General features: G+C 46.0%; 1 protein-coding gene across 2 annotated transcripts in view; it reads left to right on the plus strand.

Moving 5' to 3' along the window:
- Positions 1-823: 823 nt before the first annotated feature.
- The window catches only part of LOC126271890 (UDP-glucosyltransferase 2-like), a 108,290-nt gene continuing 89,898 nt past the window's right edge, over positions 824-19,215 (plus strand). Inside the window, exons 1-2 of one of the 2 annotated variants that reach the window (XM_049974269.1) lie at positions 824-1,106; positions 7,858-8,171. In XM_049974269.1, coding sequence (XP_049830226.1) covers positions 7,908-8,171 — 264 coding nt within the window. In that variant the 5' untranslated portion in view covers positions 824-1,106; positions 7,858-7,907. The remainder of the gene's footprint in view (positions 1,107-7,857; positions 8,172-19,215) is intronic. The other variant, XM_049974270.1, reaches the window with a different exon arrangement.

Consider the following 19,215-nt stretch of genomic DNA (forward strand, 5'->3'; position numbering starts at 1 on the left):
AAGGTGAGGATGTGAAGTTTTCTCACAGCTGATGATTCCTTTTCTCGTTCGTAATTTCTCGGTAGTTTTCTTGATCGTTCCTTTTCGTGTACTTCGCATAACGCTGACTTAGTCAGCTGTAGCGTTTCGCACGCGAGTAACATTACACTGCCTTCCTGGTTAGACGTGCGATCTAGCACACTGCTTTCCAGGAGGGAAGGCGTGCCGGTCTCCGACACGAATCCGCTCGGCGAATTAGTGTCGAGGTCCGGTGTGGTGGCCAGTGGATGTTTTTAATGCGGTTTTCCATGTGCCTCGGCGAATGGGGGCTGGTTACCCACATTCCGTCTCAGTTAATGTCGGCGATTGCTGCGCAAACACTGTCTCCACTTACGTGTACACCGTAATTACTCTACCAAGCAAGCATTTGGTATTACTCTCGTCTGGTGTGTGATGTTCCGGAGGTGGCCCACCGCCGGTGGGTGAGTGGGCTTCTGTAGCCTGTTGTGGGGTTGTGAAGCACTGAGGGCTACGGTGGAGACGAAGCCTCTCAGCCGTTCCATACAATACAACACAATACAACATTACACTTCAACGTCCCGTCGTTGATATGCTGGTTAAACACGGGGCCGAGGCACGAACTGGGATAGGTGGGGAAAAGACAATCCAGGAATTCGTCTTGGCGAGACTGCACAGCGATTTGCACCTCGACCTTCCCAGGACCCCGTGTGCTCCTCGGACGACAGTTTCCCCCGTCTGTACCGACGCGCGAGGTTGTCCAGGAGGTAAAGTGGGCGTATCGCACTTGGCTCCGCCACCACGCTGCCAGGCGCTAAAAGTGCCGCAGTTTGTTTCAGCTGCGGCGACAGAGGAGAGGCGCCGGCGGCAGCTCATCTGCCCACCGCCGTGATGAAGCGGTTCCCCAGCCCCTCCCACTGAGCGTGTTGCGTAACGGCGCGCCTGCGCACTGAGGGCCCACGTGGCCCACGTGCCCTGTGCGACGCAGCCGCCTTTTTTAATACGAAGATGCTCGACTGTGGCGGGTCAGTGCGGCCCCGGCTGGCTACGTTTTGGCTGCGCGCCCGCGGCGAGGAGAGGCGGAGGCGTGGACTACGGGACACGTGCTGGTGAGTGCCGGCGCACGCGCGCGCGCTAATTCCCTTCATTTGTCTTGACCTCGCGTGCAGCTGCCAGCGGTGACGTCACTGCGAGGCTGTTGTGTCACTCGTTTCCGCCTCTGCACTACCAGTAAACTCACACCCGAGTAATCATTAGCAATTCTTGTTACTCTGCCTGCTTTTCGCGTAGTTTCCGAGCAACACACTAGTTGAGAGGCTATCACAGTGATGCCAATCACTTTTGGCGGGCCTTTTCCGCGACTCCTGTACCGTCATCTTCTTTACATCGTCATCCGTTACAAATAAAATGCTACTTTGCTGCCACTGTTGATACGAAGAGGAGTACCGGTGTTTTTACTACCCTCCAGAATGTGAATTCGGCGTCTTCACCACTGCAGGCTGTGTTGACACGGAAACGCTAAACAGCTCCTCCTCTTGAGACTCGTTTCCGCTGGCCGGGAAGTTTCTATCTGATAAGCTGACGGATTTGTGAGACCCGTGAAGGTAGTATTCTAACTCGGGTGTAGAAACCGGATGAATCAAAACTCACGCGCTCGTTGTTCATAAATGGTTTTCCAAAAGATATTTACGCCAGCTGACTGTATATAATGTGTTTATTTCACTGCCCAGATTTCGGCCTTAGTGCATTTTCAAGTGTTACTATGTGAAAAATTGACCGACTTGTGTGAAACACAAGTCATAGTCGAAAAAAATGTAGTGAAGCTGTGATTTAAATCAGACGTCCAAAACACAAATGTAAACTTCATTTAGCTGTAATTAAACGTTAAACATTATTGCCCACGATAACTGACGATTACAAACAGAGCAATAAAGCTTACACTTACGTTTCGATCGTCTAAATTACATAACAGTTTCACAACATTCTTCGACGATGTATTTCACACAAGTCGGACGATTTTTTTAAGTTGTAACGATTGGAAGCGGCGTTGCCGCAGCGATAACACCGGCTCCTGCCAGATCACCGAAGTTAAGCGCTGTCGGGCTGGGCTAGCACTTCGATGGGTGACTGTCCGGTCTGCCGAGTGCTGTTGGCAAGCGGGGCACACTCAGCCCCTGTCAGGCAAACTGAGGAGCTACTTGACTGAGAAGTAGCGGCTCCGGTCTCGTAAACTGATATATGGCGGGCAGAGCGGTGTGTTGACTACATGCCCCTCCACAATCGTATCCAGTCACGCCTATGCCCTGTTGACCACACGCCGGTTGCTCGGTACCGTTAGGGTCTTCTGAGACCTGTTCTAGCGGAGTTTAGTTTTAGTTTAATAACACCGGAAAATGGCGGATGGTCGAAATCTAGATAGTGAAATAATCACATTATATACAGTTAAATGGCGGGTGTGTCATTTCGAAAACTTCACATAATTACCAGAAAAAGAAAAAGAATCATTGAACATAAATTATACAATCATCACGTCCTCTTTTTAGTGGCACCAGAAACCTTGCTGGAGGTCAGAATACTCGGTGCTACTCACAGGAAAACCTCCCCAACAGCGAACCACCGAAACGAACCACACAACATGAATGGAAGTGGCTTGGGTACTTCAGACACCACTCAACCTTGACATTCTGGCTCGGTGAGCCACGAAGCTCGTAGCGATCGGACAGCTCCTCACACGCTCCGACACTGCACAGGGACCGCCAGCGGACGCAGCCGACCGCGCCGCAAGGAGATACCGCACTGGTCCGCACCAACCGGTCGACTGCTTGCAGAATGCCGACAACGTCTAAAACAGTGGAAATAACGACAACTGCACACACAATCTGGCAAACACTTGCTAGAAGACCTGAACGATACCAAACAGTAACTAAGCACGCACGAAGTCAAATCGGGAGTCGATGTACACACACACACACACACACACACACACACACACACACACAAAGCCGACTCATGAACGATCGGCGAGCCAAAACGCGTCGTCCGGTAGGACGACCGTCCGACGATCCACCAAGACCGTGGCCCGGCTCAAGTGATGTGTGGCGGCAATGGTCGGGCGAGCCATGTCGACGCAGACCTCACTGCTGCCCCAACCCGACTGCACCAGCGCCGCACTGCAGCTCCCCGACTGGCAGGTCCGGACTGCGCTCCAGACACGTTCCAACTGACTGACAGCCCGAACTCGCGATCCGAACTCGCTTGCAACAGACAACCAACGGAAAGTCATAGCAGTAGAGCAAAGATACTACGAGAGGGGATATATCGATACACGCTGCTAGCGCCGCCTACGGTCAGGCAAAGCAGCAACTTAGTGACACCCGTAATTTAAATTAACCTAGTAAGGTGGAAGTACGTTAAAAACAGGGTGTAAAATACATGATGGCGGGAACATGAGCCACGCACTGCTCAGTACCAATAAGTTGAAACTATTACTCCGCCAGAAATGTACTTGCATTGCGCTGACACATTATGCATTTAAGATATACTATCAGTCTTCTGCCGGGCTCATGCAGCCCACGATGAGTTCCTCTCCTGCGCCAACCTCTTCCTCTCAGAGCAGTACTTACAGCTGCCTCTAGTACCTGGTATCTTAACAGATGTCCTACCATCCTGTCCCTACTTCTTGTCTGTTTTTTCCACCAATCCGTTTCCTCACCTATTCTTGGGAGAACCTCCTCATTCCTTACCTTATCAGTCCACCTGATTTTCAAAATTCTGCTCCAACACAACACCTCAAATACTTTGATTTTCTTTTATTCTGGTTTTCCCACAGTCCGTGTTTCACTATCATGCAACAGTTTGTTCCAAACGTACATTCTCAGAAATTTCTTCCTGAAATTAAGTCCTGTGTTTGACACTAGTAGACTTCTCTTGGCCAGGAATGCCATTTTGCCAGTTCTATTCTGCTGTTGATGTCCTCCTTGCTTCGAACATCTTGCAACATTTTACATTCTCGAATGCTTTCTCCAGATTAAAAAATCCTATTAAAGTGTTTCGAATTTTCTTCAGTATTGTTTCCAACCAACCACAACATCAGAATTGCCTCGCTGGTGTCTAAAGCCAAACTGATCGTCACCTAACACGTCCTCGATTTTCTGTTTCATTCTTCTGTGTGTTATTCTTGTCAGAAACTTGGATGCTTCGGTTATAAAGCTGACTGTGCGATAATTCTCGCACTTCTCGGCTCTTGCAGTCTTCAGAATTGTGTGGCTGGCGTTTATCAGAAAGTCAGATGGTGTATCGTCAGACTGATGCATTTTACCCTCCAATGATTTTAGAAATTCTGACAGGATGTTGTCTATCCTTCTGCATTATTCGATCGTAAATCTTGCAAAGCTCTTTAAATTCTGATTCTTTTACTGTATCCCCTATCTGTTCTATATCGACTCCGTTTCTTCTCCTGTCACGTCAGCACATCATACCTCTCACAGAAGTATTCAATGTACTCTTTCCACATATCCGTTCTCTCCCCTGCATTTAACAGTTTCATTCCCATGAACGTTAGCAACCTTTCTTTTAATTTCACGGAAGGCTGTTTTGACTTATCTACACGTTAAGTCAGTCTTTCCAACAATCATTTCCTGTTCGATGTATTCACATTTTTCCTTCAGCCATTTCGCCTTAGCTTCTCTACACTACCTATTTATTTCATTCCTAAGTGACTTTTCCTATATTCCTGAATTTCCCTGAAAAATTTTGTACTTCCTTCTTTCATCGATCAACTGAAGTACTTCTTGCGTAACTCATGGTTTCTTCGTCGTTACCTTCTTTGTAGCCAAGTTTTTCTTTCCAACTTCTTGTACTTTTTAGAAACATCCATTCCTCTTCAGCTGAAGTGCCTACTGAGTTGTTCTTCATCATAGTATCCATAGCCTCAGAGAACTTGAAAGTATCTCCTCATTCCTTAGTAGTCATGGACACCTCTTCTTTGCGCATTGATTTTTTCTTGACTAATCTCAAACTTCAGCCTACTTTTCATCACTGCGAAAATGCGATCTAAGTCTGTATCTGCTCCTGTCTGTGTCTTACAATCCAGTATCTGATTTCAGATCTCTGTCTGACCTTGATGTAATCTAATTAAAATCTTCCCATATCGTCAGGCCTTTTCCAAGTATAGTGCCTCCTCTTGTCGTTCTTGAATAAAGTATTCGCTGTTACTAGGTGAAATTTATTGTAGAACGTAATCGGTCTTTCTTCTCTCTCATTCCTAGCACCAAGCCCATATTCTCCCATAACCCTTTTTTCCATTGCTTCCCCTATAGCCGCATTACAATATCGCATGACTATTTGATATTCTACTCCCCTTACATACTAAATTACACGTTCAGTATCATCATATACTGTACTTTCTCCATCCCCTCATCTTCGTCTTGCGACGTCGACATGTATATCTGAACTATTGTCGGTTCTGGTTTGCTGTCGATTCTGATGAGAACAATCTTGCCACTGAACTGTTGACAGTAACTCACTCTGTTCTTTCTGCTGCTGCTGATATTATCCTATACTATCCTATACTCATCTCACCAGAACTCCTTGTCTTCTTTCAATTTCTTTTAATTGAATCCCCCCTCCTAGCGACTATATTAGATTGTGCCTTAGCATTTTCCTTTTCATATTTTCTAGGATCCCTACCACGTTGAGATTTCTGACAGTCCACGCCCCGATTCGTTGTTGTTGTTGTTGTTATTGTGGTCTTCAGTCCTGAGACTGGTTTGATGCAGCTCTCCATGCTAATCTATCCTGTGCAAGCCTCTTCATCTCACAATACCCACTGCAACCTACATCATTCTGAATCTGCTTAGTGTATTCATCTCTTGGTCTCCCTCTACGATTTTTACTCTCCACGCTGCCCTCCAATACAAAATTGGTGATCCCTTGATGCCTCAGAATATGTCCTACCAACCGATCCCTTCTTCTCGTCAAGTTGTGTCACAAATACCTCTTCTCCCCAATTCTATTCAATACCTCCACATTAGTTATGTGATCTACCCATCTAAACTTCAGCATTTTTCTGTAGCACCACATTTCGAAAGCTTCTATTCTCTACGCGCTATTTGGCAATGGCGTTAGTGAAACTAGGGTGACTCTTTATTCCGGAAGTCTTTGGCCCCGTTGCTGATGATCGTTACTAAAAGTTGAAGTGGCGATGGTGTTCAATCCTGGGACCGTGAAAGTTTTTTTTAGTAATCAATTACTCTACACCTAGAGCAAGGGTGGCGGAACGCTCAGAATCAAAAAAGGTATTTCAGGTGTGTGATGGAAATAGTGTGCCATTAATCGTTTGAGCGTTGGGGTGCTATTGGCATTGCGACGGTCATGGAAGTCACATGCGGAGTCCATCTCGGTCGAACATCTCCTAGTCATTTACTGAGCGAGACGCAAGGTAAGGCCGCTGGCAGCTTCGTGAAATGTTCAGGCCTCTGTTGTTCATAGATTATTCCAACAACGTCCAGTCAGAGGTTTTCCATCCAGAGGGGTCAGTCAAATATTTCGATAGCCTGACAAAACGTCAGTGAGTGCGCAACTTCATCCCAATTTGAATTCCCATTGAAACAGATTCCACGAGACTCACATGATCGCGCCCCATGCTCCACAGGTCTTTAGCTTGCAGAGTGAGAGCAGCCACGCTTCGGTTTGGCACGAGGCAAACTCCATAATCTTCCCTCAAAAAGTGATGTTTCGGAAAAAGCAATCGCCGTGTGACAGATGATTTGCATTTGGTGAATGCACAGACCACCATTACCACATGGGTGTCATTTTGTTTATCTGCGACAGTTTTGATCCATTGTTCTAAGCCCGTATAATGGCACAGTAAGTAGTGATTCCATTCTGAGAACAACCGTCACCCATTAGCGAACGGTTGTGCACGTGTGGAAGCGGGCCCAGTCTCTCGACGTCAGTCGCAAAGTTCGTGCTTGGAGTACATTTGAGGATGTGTTTCACACTCTCATTACTCTTCCTCAGACAAACTTCGCGCTGACACCCAAAGCTCCAGCTGTCAGGCACTGAGATCGGTACCAAATTGTTGTGTGTCGGTAGGATATCAAGCGAAACACCGATTTAGTTCGTGCTGTGTGCTGTCGTCCAGCGTAAAAGTTGATTAAAAGTTACACCAAAACTACGGAGCACAGGAAAAGGGTATCTGTGAGTAATTACGCTGTAGATCTCCCGTGGGTGAGGTGGTATAGTGTGACTTCGTCGCTCCAAACGTTCCGCATTTAAATCGCACTGATGATATTTTTGTTTAATTGCGGTGCGGTTTTGTCATCCATCGTCCACTCGTCCCAAGACGTTCAAGCTGGAAAGGTGATGCTCACCCTGGTCTTTAGTTATTGGAGCCCACTGCTAATTCATTTGAAGGAACTTCATGCGTCCGTCAGTGAGGAACGGTACTGCGCAGTGCGGGAGAAATTAAGGCGAAGAGTCTGGGAAATCTGCTACAGGAGGCACTCGTGCCGCATACCGCAGATGTCGCAACACAGTACGCCAAGGAACTGGAATAGTCCTGATCTCTCCACATACGATTATCACACCTTTGAAAAAGACATTGAAGCGTGGATGGGTCCGGTCGGGGGATATGCAGCAGGTAGTTGCGGACTTTCTCACGTAGCACGATGCAGTGTTTTACCCAATGGGTATCTTCAACCTTGTGCGTCGGGTGGATGACTGTCTCAGTGTTCACGGCCATTGTCTTTGACTGATATACGCATTCTGCATTTTACAGCCTTCGAACTGAAACTTTTTGATCGGCCCTTCGTAAACGCCTGGTTTGTGCGCAACGCTATCTTTCGTATCTGTTTTCAGAGAAGGTCTTCATTAGTCCGGTGCAGACGCCTCCCCTGCTCGCTGCTGAGATGTGCCCGCTGCGCACGTGGACGTGCACGTGGCTGGCAGCCGCGTTGCTCGCGATGTCGGCGGGCGGCGCCTCGGGCGCCAACATCCTCGGCGTCTTCTGGTTCGTGGCGCCCAGCCACTTCACGATGTTCGGCCGGCTGTTCCGGGAGCTGGCGGCGCGCGGCCACAACGTCACCGTGCTCAGCCACTTCCCGCTCAAGCACCCACTCCCAAACTACACCGACATCAACATCGCCGGCAGTATGCTCACCTACGCTGACAACGTAAGGATAAAGTACCTCCAACCTACACTGATGAGCCAGAACATTATGTTCTCCTGCCCAATAGCTTGTTTGTCCGTCTTGGGAACGAAATACATCACACATTCTGCGTATCGAGGTTCCGACAATTTGTTGGTATATTTGTGGACATATGTGTCATTAGATGTCTACGCACAGATCACGTAATTCGCGGAAATAACGGGCCGTTGATTTGCGTACGCGGTGATGGCTTCCAATAGCGACCCTGATGGCTTCTATAGGATTCATATGAGCAGAATTTGGTTGCCGAGACATCAACGTGAGTTGACTATAAAGCTCATCAAACCAGTGTAGCACGGTTGTGACTCTGACACACGGGCAGTTATACTGCTGAAAGATGAGATCGCCGTCGGTGAACACATCAAGCAGGAAGGGATGCAGGTTGTTCACAGCTGTCAGCGTGTCTTCCATTACTACCACAGGTCCCGTGCAAGGGCAGGAGAACTTCCCACATAACGTAATGCTGCTCCCACCAGCCTGCGTCCGTGCGCGAGGTGCACTGCATGTTTAGAGCCGCCGTTTACTTCGACGGCGGCATGTGTGGAGACGACCATCGACCTAGTGTAGCAAAAATGTGATTCACTCGAAGAGCCGACACGTTTCCGTTATTTGGAAGTCGAATCCCGATGGTCTTGTGCCTACTCTGATTGTAATTGACGGTGTCGTTGGGTCAACATGTGAACAGCTAGGGGTGCTCAGCTGCAGACCTCAGTGTTCAGCGATGTACGATGAACCGTGTGCTACAAAACACTTATGCGTGCACCGGTATTGTGCTCTTCCGGCAGGGATACCACAGGCCACCATCTACAGAGCAGATATCCTTCAAACCCCACGTTCTGTGAAGAGTCGTGAACATCCTGTCATTTACCACCTAGCAGTAGTTCCAATGTCCTTCTACGTCTTTCTGCAGATGCTCACGACAGCAGCACGAGCATTCGACCACTTCGCCGTTTTCTAGATACTCGTTCACAGGCTCTGGTTAGTAATAATCTGCCCATTGAGAAAGTCGCTTATCTCAATTCATTTCTCCACTTGCGGCCCCCCAAGCGCCTCTACTCAGGTCACGTACTTTTAGTACCGCATCACGTGCCCACAACATCACCAGGCGGCTTCCAACGTCGCGGTGGGCAGTAGTCATGATGTTCTGGCTTATCAGTGGACTCTCGTAGCATTGTTGCTGTTTACACTAATTATAGTTTTATGGTCCCTGTTTAATAAGTTACTAACGTCTGCGCGCAAGTGAAAGTTTTATTACTGTTCATTTTAGCTGATCTAACTGCTATTTCTAAGACATCTCACTACTTTTCTGAACTGTACTTAGTTGCACATCAAATTTAATTATCGCTACTGCGTCGAGCAAACCAGTTATCTGTACCCCAACTATTATAAAACGTCGTTCTTTTCATTTGGAGAAATGTGTTGTAAAACGATTCTTGGTTCCTTGGTTAGCTTTTGGTAATTCCGCGTGGTGCCGTTTTTGCGTCGTTCCTGTCTGTGCTGGAAGTGTTTCTCCGAGGATTCGGTTAAAAGACGTAAAAAATATTTTCATTTAATTCGTTTATTATGTTACTGATTTCCCTGTAGTTATGATACCAACTATTCCTGTGATACGTTATTACCTGAGTTCACCAGGTTTCGTTTCACTTATTCACAAATACTCTTGTTCACAAAATTAGAATGTCATTCCACTCATCATTTCCTTACACACTCTTCACCAGTGAACGGTGCTCGGTCCGCCTCCCCTCCTACACCTCCGTACCTCTGGAGTCTGCGAGCGCCTCCTCACGCCTTCCACTACCCTGCCTTCTGCTCCTTTTTTGTTGTCTACGAACACAAGATGTAATCTCTCGATTTACCGGGTGTTATCAGGAGCATTTTCTCTTGTTTTTCGCTCATCCTTGCCAGGCATAGGATTTCACACCGCTGTGCCTTCAGTGTTTATTGTTAGCACTTGACATACTTAGATTGGTGCAGTATCATGCCTGACATGAGGTTTCTCAGGTCGGGTTTATGTAACGAGATGTCACGGTTTAACAAAGATATTGACCCATTACACAATGCTTACTGCAGTCCTAAATTCATCACGTTTCTCTGTACACTTGTTGGGTATACTAGTAACAAGTAACAGGAACGCTCCTGAGAGCAGCTGCACTGTGTTAAGTCGAATTTTCAACTATAATACAGGTGTCAAGGGGCACGGAGGCAGGGAGGGGCAAAAAGACCATACTATTTCCTAGCCAACTCATAACCAGTAATGGAAGCCAGTCACACACCAATGTAAACAGTTCAGTCCATAACAAAAACAAAAAATCTGATTGCCAATGTGTCATCACAGGCAAACTGTATGAACAGCTTCTTAGAATAAAGGAAACTCGTTTTAGCTTTTCGTGTCGCCATTTTCTTTGGCCATTTGTCACCCAAGATTTTGTGTAGCACAGCCACCCCCAAGTTACAGTCTCTCCCTAAGGGCACCACGTATGCGAGTCCCCTCCCTTCCCCCTCTCCCGCCTCACACAGTGATATGCTTCATACGGCCATTGTCAATGTCTACGTTAACCGTGAGTATTTACGAGACAAGGATATAACAGCTCTATAACTAACATATAGGGCCAGAGAGGTCAGGCGGTGTCTTTCTTGGCTGCAAAACGTGTTGCTGTGTATGATAGACCAGCCTTTTGTCCCAACGTCATAGGGTGAGGACAGCTTCGGTGACGAGTGCTTTATTTAAGGGAGAGTGGGACAGGGGTAGCACAGGCAGTGTGTTGCCGAGGTTTTCAGCAGCGTGACCTACGTGTTGTCATCTCTGGGTCGTAAGGTATCGTGGGTGTCAAAGAATGGTCACGTGCACATGCTTGTCTGGCTCAGGGAGAAAATCCAGAGATGGAGGTCGTGGAGCGACGTGAGGGCTTGGCACGACTGTAGAATGGCAGGCAGCTGCTACTGCGCAGGGCGATCACGAAGCAAGAGACCATAAGGTTGTGCACGAGGAGGAGGAGAAGAAGGAAGCAGTGTAGGCAGATGGCGCCTAGCTTGGTGCAGGGTATCCAGAGGACTGGTACTGATCGCATCTGGTTACAACGATGGACCACTCAACTCCGACCAGCTGCGGATTCGAATAATTGCACCTCAGTGTTGCCTTTTACCCAACCCAGTCTGCAGCCAAACGTGCACGCCTAGTAATGGAACTGGTACACCAGAATGTACTGGGCCCTGCCTTTCGGCTCTGGACCCACTGAGGCAGGTACACCAGAATGTCCTAGGGCCCGGCCGTCCAGCTCTGAGCTCAGATGACCAGGTGTAGCTGGTCCAGCTGCAAACGGTGTCTATGAGCACACAGGAGTTGCGCCAAGCTGCAGATGTTGATAGTGCTGAGTTGGTAACTCTTGAGGAAGGTCATCAGCGTGTTTGTCACGTGATTTGTCAATATTGAGCTGGATGCCGGGTGGGATGCAGTGCCCTTGTGTAGCACTTCATCAAGCTGAAAAAAGGATCTCCCGGTATCGCAAGTGTCTTCTCTAGGGCCAAGACCATGACATGGCTATTCATTGATGTCAGTGAGGTGACAAAGAAGAGATTGGAGACTGTACTAACCATCAGTAGGCACAATGTGCAGTGAGTTTGCCATCATAATCAAACGGTATATACCCTGATGGATGTTCTGATTCGACCGCGAGGATAAATGCTATGGTGGGGCTGTCTGATTCTGAAGGCACATTCAACATGCATGGACGAGTGTTTCAATCAGCTTGTCGATGCTTAAATGCCATCGTGTACTTCATACCTAGTGTGATATCCTGGGTGGAATCATAACATTCTGCTATTTCGTTTGGAGCATGAAGACGTATGGCATTCATAAAGTGGAGTGAGAAACAGATGTGATAAGCTGGGTGTGCCTCTTTCAGTACCTACCCCGGCCGCCTTCGATGAAATGAAAGCAACACCCAGTCAAACAATGCACCTCGCCCCATGGACTATGCTACTCTCTGAGCCGTGATGGAAAACTCGAGTCGTGCTAGGCGCTCATGGTTGCGTAGGTGAAACCAATATGCCCCTTTCGGCTAGCCCAAGACTAATCGAGCATGCTCGGTAGTGATACTGTAATGAATTTCATTTTCATTTACATCTACTTCCACATTCTGCAAACTACTGCGAAGAGAGTAACGGAGATTTCTTCCCATTTCTTCCCACATTTCTTCCAATTGTACCACGACTCCATTTGAATAGAGATCGCGAGAATAATGACAGCTAAACAGCTCAGTCAGTATTGTTATTTCCCTAATCCTGTCTTCGTAATCCTTACTGGAGCGATACAGTCAACTGCTTTTTATTCATAGATCCGTCACTTAATATTGTCACTTAAAACTTTGTAAATAAACTTCTGAGGAATGGTTGATGCTCGTATTCAGTCTTTTGGCAGTTCTAGTTTTTTCAGAGTTTATGTCACTGCGATGGTTCAAATAAACCTGTCATCGTTCCAGTTGCCTTTCTTTGTACGATTTCAGTATCCCATGTTAGTCCTGTTTCGTATGAGTTCCTCACACTGGAGCAATATTCGATGAGAGGTCGCATGAACTTCTTGTAGGCAATCTCCTTTTTAGACTAACTTGGACCCAAACAACCTCTCAAACAGCTTCGATTTCTATCTAGGTGGATCCACCGTTTACATTTGCCGTTAGCATACGAATTTTATGTACAATTATATATCCTCTAGCGTTATGTACTTAATACAGGCAAGTTCAGAAAAAAAAACATGACAACTTGAACGGGTAGAAATAGGAAGTTCCCATTCAAATGGTTCAAATGGCTCTGAGCACTATGGGACTTAACTGCTGAGGTCATCAGTCCCCTAGAACTTAGAACTACTTAAACCTAACTAACCTAAGGACATCACACACACCCATGCCCGAGGCAGGATTCGAACCTGCGACCGTAGCACCTAGAACCGCTCGGCCAGCCCGGCCGGCGGACGTTCCTATTTAAAAGACATGTAAATTAGTATGTTCTTCAGAAATGGTTAGCATTTGAACCATGTCAGCTCGTGGGTTCAAGGCGAACATCGATATCGCGGCGCAACACTACCAGCCGGTAAAATGTGCCAGTGGCTCTCGTTGTCGCTGTAAATCGAAGGTAAGGGATCAGTGTAACCTGTAACCGTCAAATCAGTGGGTTTGAAAGAAGGTGAATTATTGGCATGAGAGGATGTGATGCATCCATCCGGGTAACTGGTGCTCGGGAGGCGAAGTGTTTCGTCACTGCAATGAGTGCGTGCAGAATGGCTCATGGAAGGCCGTAGAACACGATGACATGGGTCACATCGACTATTCAGACCACCCCTGTCAGGAAGACCGACACAGTATTGCAGGACAAATCTGCGTCCTCCTCAGCTATGACGCAACCGTGGAACAGTGTAGCACATCGTACACCACCGGTGGTGACAGTCCGTCGCCGTTTATTACGGCTTGGGTTACGTCCGTATCGTCCACGTCTCCGCCTAGCTTCGACGAATGGCAACAACATCACTGGGGACAGAAATGGCATCAGACAGTGTTTTCGGACGAATTCAGATTCTGTTTGTTTGAAAGCGATGGCCACATTTTGGTTCGTCACAGACACCGGGAGTGGGATCACAGTGATTGCATTCGCACAAGACGTACAGTGCCAACTCAGTACCTTATGGTGTTGGGTGTTATTGGATACAACCACAAATCACAGTTGGTGCGTGTGACCAATGTGATCTACGTGAATGACATTCTTCGACTCGTAGCCATACCCTTTCTGCACCATAGCTCAGACGCCATTTTTCAGAAAGACAATGCACGACCACATTTTGCTGTAAGAGCACATGCCTTCTTGGTGTCAAGTGGTGTCAGCCTCTTATCCTGGCCCGCCAGATCACGTGACTTCTTGCCAATCGAAAATGTGTGGGATACGGTGAAATGATGGGTGCAGTGTTGTGATCTAATACCAACCGCCACAGATGAACTTCGGAAACAGGTGAACGCAGCTTGGATGGATAAACCACAGGACGCCATTCGCGCCTTATAAGCATGCAGAATGGAACAAATTATCAGGGCCCATGGCGGACCCAGCGCCTCCTAGACAACAGGACACATGCTGAACCGAGGTGACTGAAATGCTAATCATTTCTGCAGAACATATTAATGCACGTGTCCTGTTAATATGAACATCCTGTCTCTAGTCATTCAAAGCGTTCTGTTTTTTTTCTGAACTTGAGTGTACTATATGAGATTCACCGACATTTTGGCAGTACTTCAGATTCTGACGCTTCGTTGCAATTGCTTCGGCAGTTTATCTATGGCACTGCAACAGCCCCATGAGTGAGGCTGAAAAGAGGTTGGGGAGAGTTCCTGCAGACATAATTGTCTGACTTGGATGTAGAGTCCCTTAATCTCAAATTATTCTTGTCTGCACCCCACATAGCAGTCACAGTATTGCTGTACTAGGGATCATCGAGTGTTTGGCTGAACAGAGAACAAAAATGGAATCCATAAATACATGTCGTCAGTGGCTTCCAGTGATCATGTGCTAATGTGCTGCAGCATACTGTAAATAACGCACTGACATTACGCTATTTCTCTTTTAATTCAAGCTGATATGCTAATGGACCAGTTCTAAGCAAAGAAGGGAAGGCAGAAAGGTGGAAGGAGTATATAGAAGGTTTATACAAGGGTGATGTACTTGAGGACATTATTATGGAAATAGAAGAGGATGTAGATGAAGACGAAATGGGAGATACGATACTGCGTGAAGAGTTTGACAGAGCACTGAAAGACCTAAGACGAAATAAGGCCCTGGGAGTAGACAACATTCCATTAGAAATACTGATACCCTTGGGAGAGCCAGTCCTGACAAAACTCTACCATCGGGTGAGCAAGATGTATGAGACAGGTGAAATACCCTCAGACTTCAAGAAGAATATAATAATTCCAATCCCAAAGAAAGCAGGTGTTGACAGGTGTGAAAATTACCGAACTATCAGTTTAATAAGTCACAACTGCAAAATACTAACACGAATTCTTTACAGACGAATGGAAAAACTGGTAGATGCAGACCTCGGGGAGGATCAGTTTGGATTCCGTCGAAATGTTGGAACACGTGAAGCAATACTGACCTTACGACTTATCTTAGAAGAAAGATTAAGAAAAGGCAAACCTGCGTTTCTAGCATTTGTAGACTTAGAGAAAGCTTTTGACAATGTTGACTGGAATACTCTTTTTCAAATTCTAAAGGTGGCAGGGGTAAAATACAGGGAGCGAAAGGCTATTTACAATTTGTACAGAAACCAGATGGCAGTCATAAAAGTCGAGGGGCATGAAAGGGAAGCAGTGGTTGGGAAAGGAGTGAGACAGGGTTGTAGCCTCTCCCCGATGTTATTCAATCTGTATATTGAGCAAGCAGTAAAGGAAACAAAAGAAAAATTTGGAGTAGGTATTAAAATTCATGGAGACGAAGTAAAAACTTTGAGGTTCGCCGATGACATTGTAATTCTGTCAGAGACGGCAAAGGACTTGGAAGAGCAGTTGAACGGAATGGACAGTGTCTTGAAAGGAGGGTATAAGATGAACATCAACAAAAGCAAAACGAGGATAATGGAATGTAGTCAAATTAAATCGGGTGATGCTGAGGGAATTAGATTAGGAAATGAGACACTTAAAGTAGTAAAGGAGTTTTGCTATTTAGGAAGTAAAATAACTGATGATTGTCGAAGTAGAGAGGATATAAAATGTAGACTGGCAATGGCAAGGAAAGCGTTTCTGAAGAAGAGAAATTTGTTAACATCGAATATAGATTTATGTATCAGGAAGTCGTTTCTGAAAGTATTTGTTTGGAGTGTAGCCATGTATGGAAGTGAAACATGGACGATTACTAGTTTGGACAAGAAGAGAATAGAAGCTTTCGAAATGTGGTGCTACAGAAGAATACTGAAGATAAGGTGGATAGATCACGTAACTAATGAGGAGGTATTGAATAGGATTGGGGAGAAGAGAAGTTTGTGGCACAACTTGACTAGAAGAAGGGATCGGTTGGTAGGACATGTTTTGAGGCATCAAGGGATCACAAATTTAGCGTTGGAGGGCAGCGTGGAGGGTAAAAATCGTAGAGGGAGACCGAGAGATGAGTACACTAAGCAGATTCAAAAGGATGTAGGTTGCAGTAGGTACTGGGAGATGAAGCAGCTTGCACAGGATAGAGTAGCATGGAGAGCTGCATCAAACCAGTCTCAGGACTGAAGACAACAACAACAACAACAACAATGCTAATGGACGAAAACATGTCTTGTAGCGCTCTCTACATAGTAACTGCCAAGTGCTGAAATTATGGTCAGCGACTCATACTCAGAAAAGGGACGCAGCTGTCTATCTTCGACTGTGTATGCTCTCATGTGACGTCGTCCCTGCTTGCACTAAGTGTGCTACGTTGCTCACAGCAGCACGTCAGCATTTTTCTTTCAAAGTGCATGTAAAGTATAACGTGCATGTAAAGTATAACGTGCATGTAAAGTATTGTGCAAGCAACATGGCGAATTCTGTAGATGATCTGCTAAAGAGGATCTTTTCCAGTACATCTCTGGAAGAGTCAAAGAGTTAGGTAGACCTACTTCCAATCAAATGTAACCGAGGGAAGGCGTGTGATACGGCTCACCAGTTTAGTACGAAATGTATGAGTAGAAGCAGGTAGATACTCCTACACTATTTCTACTGAGTGGGCCTAAGGAAAAGTTGAAACGCTCTTTATAGATTGACGACTAGATTATGAGAAATTTTTGAGCAACACTTGAAATACCAGTACTCTAATGCAGTGGTCTGTACACCGACTGGCAGTTTGTCAGCTCAATTTCGATTCTCACTGCTGCTGTAGTTTTCTTCACTTCATTTTACTGCTCGCAATTTTAAACCATAATTTGTAAACTTTAAATACATTTAAACAGTTTAATTAACAATGGAATATCCAGGATGTACTAAAGATAATAGTGTGAAAAGGATAGACTGCTACTCACCATATAGAGCATACATTGAGTAACAATCAGACACAAACAAACAGACTAGTATGCATTTCCGTCTCAGTCAAAAGGTTTTCTTCTAAGGTAGTAAACACATACACATTCAGACAAGCAGAACTTACAGACACAGAGCACTGTCTTGGGCCACTAAGGATGCAGTTCAGTTTAGGTACATAAAATTAATACATTCAAGTTAGTTACCATTATTACCCTTGTAAATCTAAAGGCAATAGGTGGAGGCAAAAAAGCGAGTATACAGGGAAATTTAAAATGTAAGTGTATGTAATGAGTTGAATCTGGGAGTGTGACGTTCATAACCCTCTTTCGTGCCTTCCGTGTTTGTTATTTGCGAACAATGATGAGTGGGGTGCAGTGGGAGTTAAAGATCTAGACCATATTAATGTATTAATGAAAAACCGTAGCGGAATTCATAATCATATAAACAACATTCCATTAGTGTATTAGATAAAGCTAATATCGCAACAGTATTAAGTCACACCTATCATGACGACAAAACTTTCACTAATGCACTAAAATCAAGTATATTCTTTATATGTTTATGATTTCCACTATTTTTTTATTAATGCACTTGCCTTTTCCCCACGGCTTCACCTGCATACGTGTTCGACACATATATTGCACACACCTCTCCTCTCCCTCTCTTGATCCATCTTCTCCCCACCCCTTTTTCCCAACTCCTGTTCCACCTCACTCTCATCATCTTCTCCGTCCCCCATCTGTCTGACCATGCCCTTCTCCTGCCTCTGCCCATCGGTACATTGCTCTTCTCTCTCGCTATCTCCACCCCACCGCAGCCCGTCTTCTCCTCACCCCCTCTTTGTCCATCTTTTCCTTCCCACCTCTTGACAATTCCTCCTCCTCCTCTCTGCTGATCTCCTTCTCTTGCCCTCATTGTCTGTCTCCTCCTCCCCAGATATCTCTGTGACTTTATCTGTCCATCTCCTCTTTCCCCTTCTCAGTATTCATTTCTTCTTGCACCCTCTCCCTATCAGTCTCTTCCCTTTCCCTATATCTTGTCCTCTCCACCTCACCTTATTCATCTCCTTCTGCTCCCCTGTCCTTATCCATCTCCTCACCTCCCTCTCTCTGTCCACCACTCCTTCCCCCTCCTCCTTCTGTTCTTCCCTCCGGCCCCCAATCCTTTTCCATCCCTTACTCTATCAATGTCAACCTTCCTCCAGCTGTACTCCTGACATGTGCAACTGCAATGCTACAGGTCGATAAAGGAGGCTGATACTACTTCCAAAAACACGACTGGCTTGCAGAGTATCCACTTCCAGGGGGCTTGAAAACCATTTTTGCTTCTGATGTGTAGGCTGCCACACAAAGCAGGTCGATAATGCAGGCCACTACTACTCTTGCCCAGCATGCCTTTCATGCAAGGCAGCCTTCACACCTCAGATTGCAAAATCGTTTTGTGCCCCAGACATATAGGGTACCTCAAGAAGCAGATCGATAGGGAAGACCAACACTGTTCCCCAACATCACATCTGCTGTGCAAGGGAGCCTATATGTCAGGAATTGGAAAAAGACGTTTTTGCCCATCTCTCCAGTACTATTGAAGATAAGAGGTTATAAAAATAAGAGTTCTGATACTTGTGAGGCCTGCTGTATTTGTGACAAATTTGGTTGAAACTGATTTGGCAGTTGGAAGGGGGGATAGAGATTCAAGATATAGAGAGATATACGCTTAACAAATGGGACCTGGATGAACTGAAAGAACCAGAGGTTATACAGAGTTTCAGGGAGAGCATAAGGGAGCAATTGACAGAAATGGGGGAAAGAAATACAGCAGAAGAAGAATGGGTACCTTTGAGGGACGAAGTAGTGAAGGCAGCAGAGAATCAAGTAGGTAAAAAGACGAGGGCTAGTAGAAATCCTTGGGTAGCAGAAGAAATATTGAATTTAATTGATGAAAGGAGAAAATATAAAAATGCAGTAAATGAAGCAGGCAAAAAGGAATAC

This window comes from Schistocerca gregaria, chromosome 5 (genome assembly GCF_023897955.1).
Source record: "Schistocerca gregaria isolate iqSchGreg1 chromosome 5, iqSchGreg1.2, whole genome shotgun sequence".
Classification (NCBI taxonomy): domain Eukaryota; kingdom Metazoa; phylum Arthropoda; class Insecta; order Orthoptera; family Acrididae; genus Schistocerca; species Schistocerca gregaria.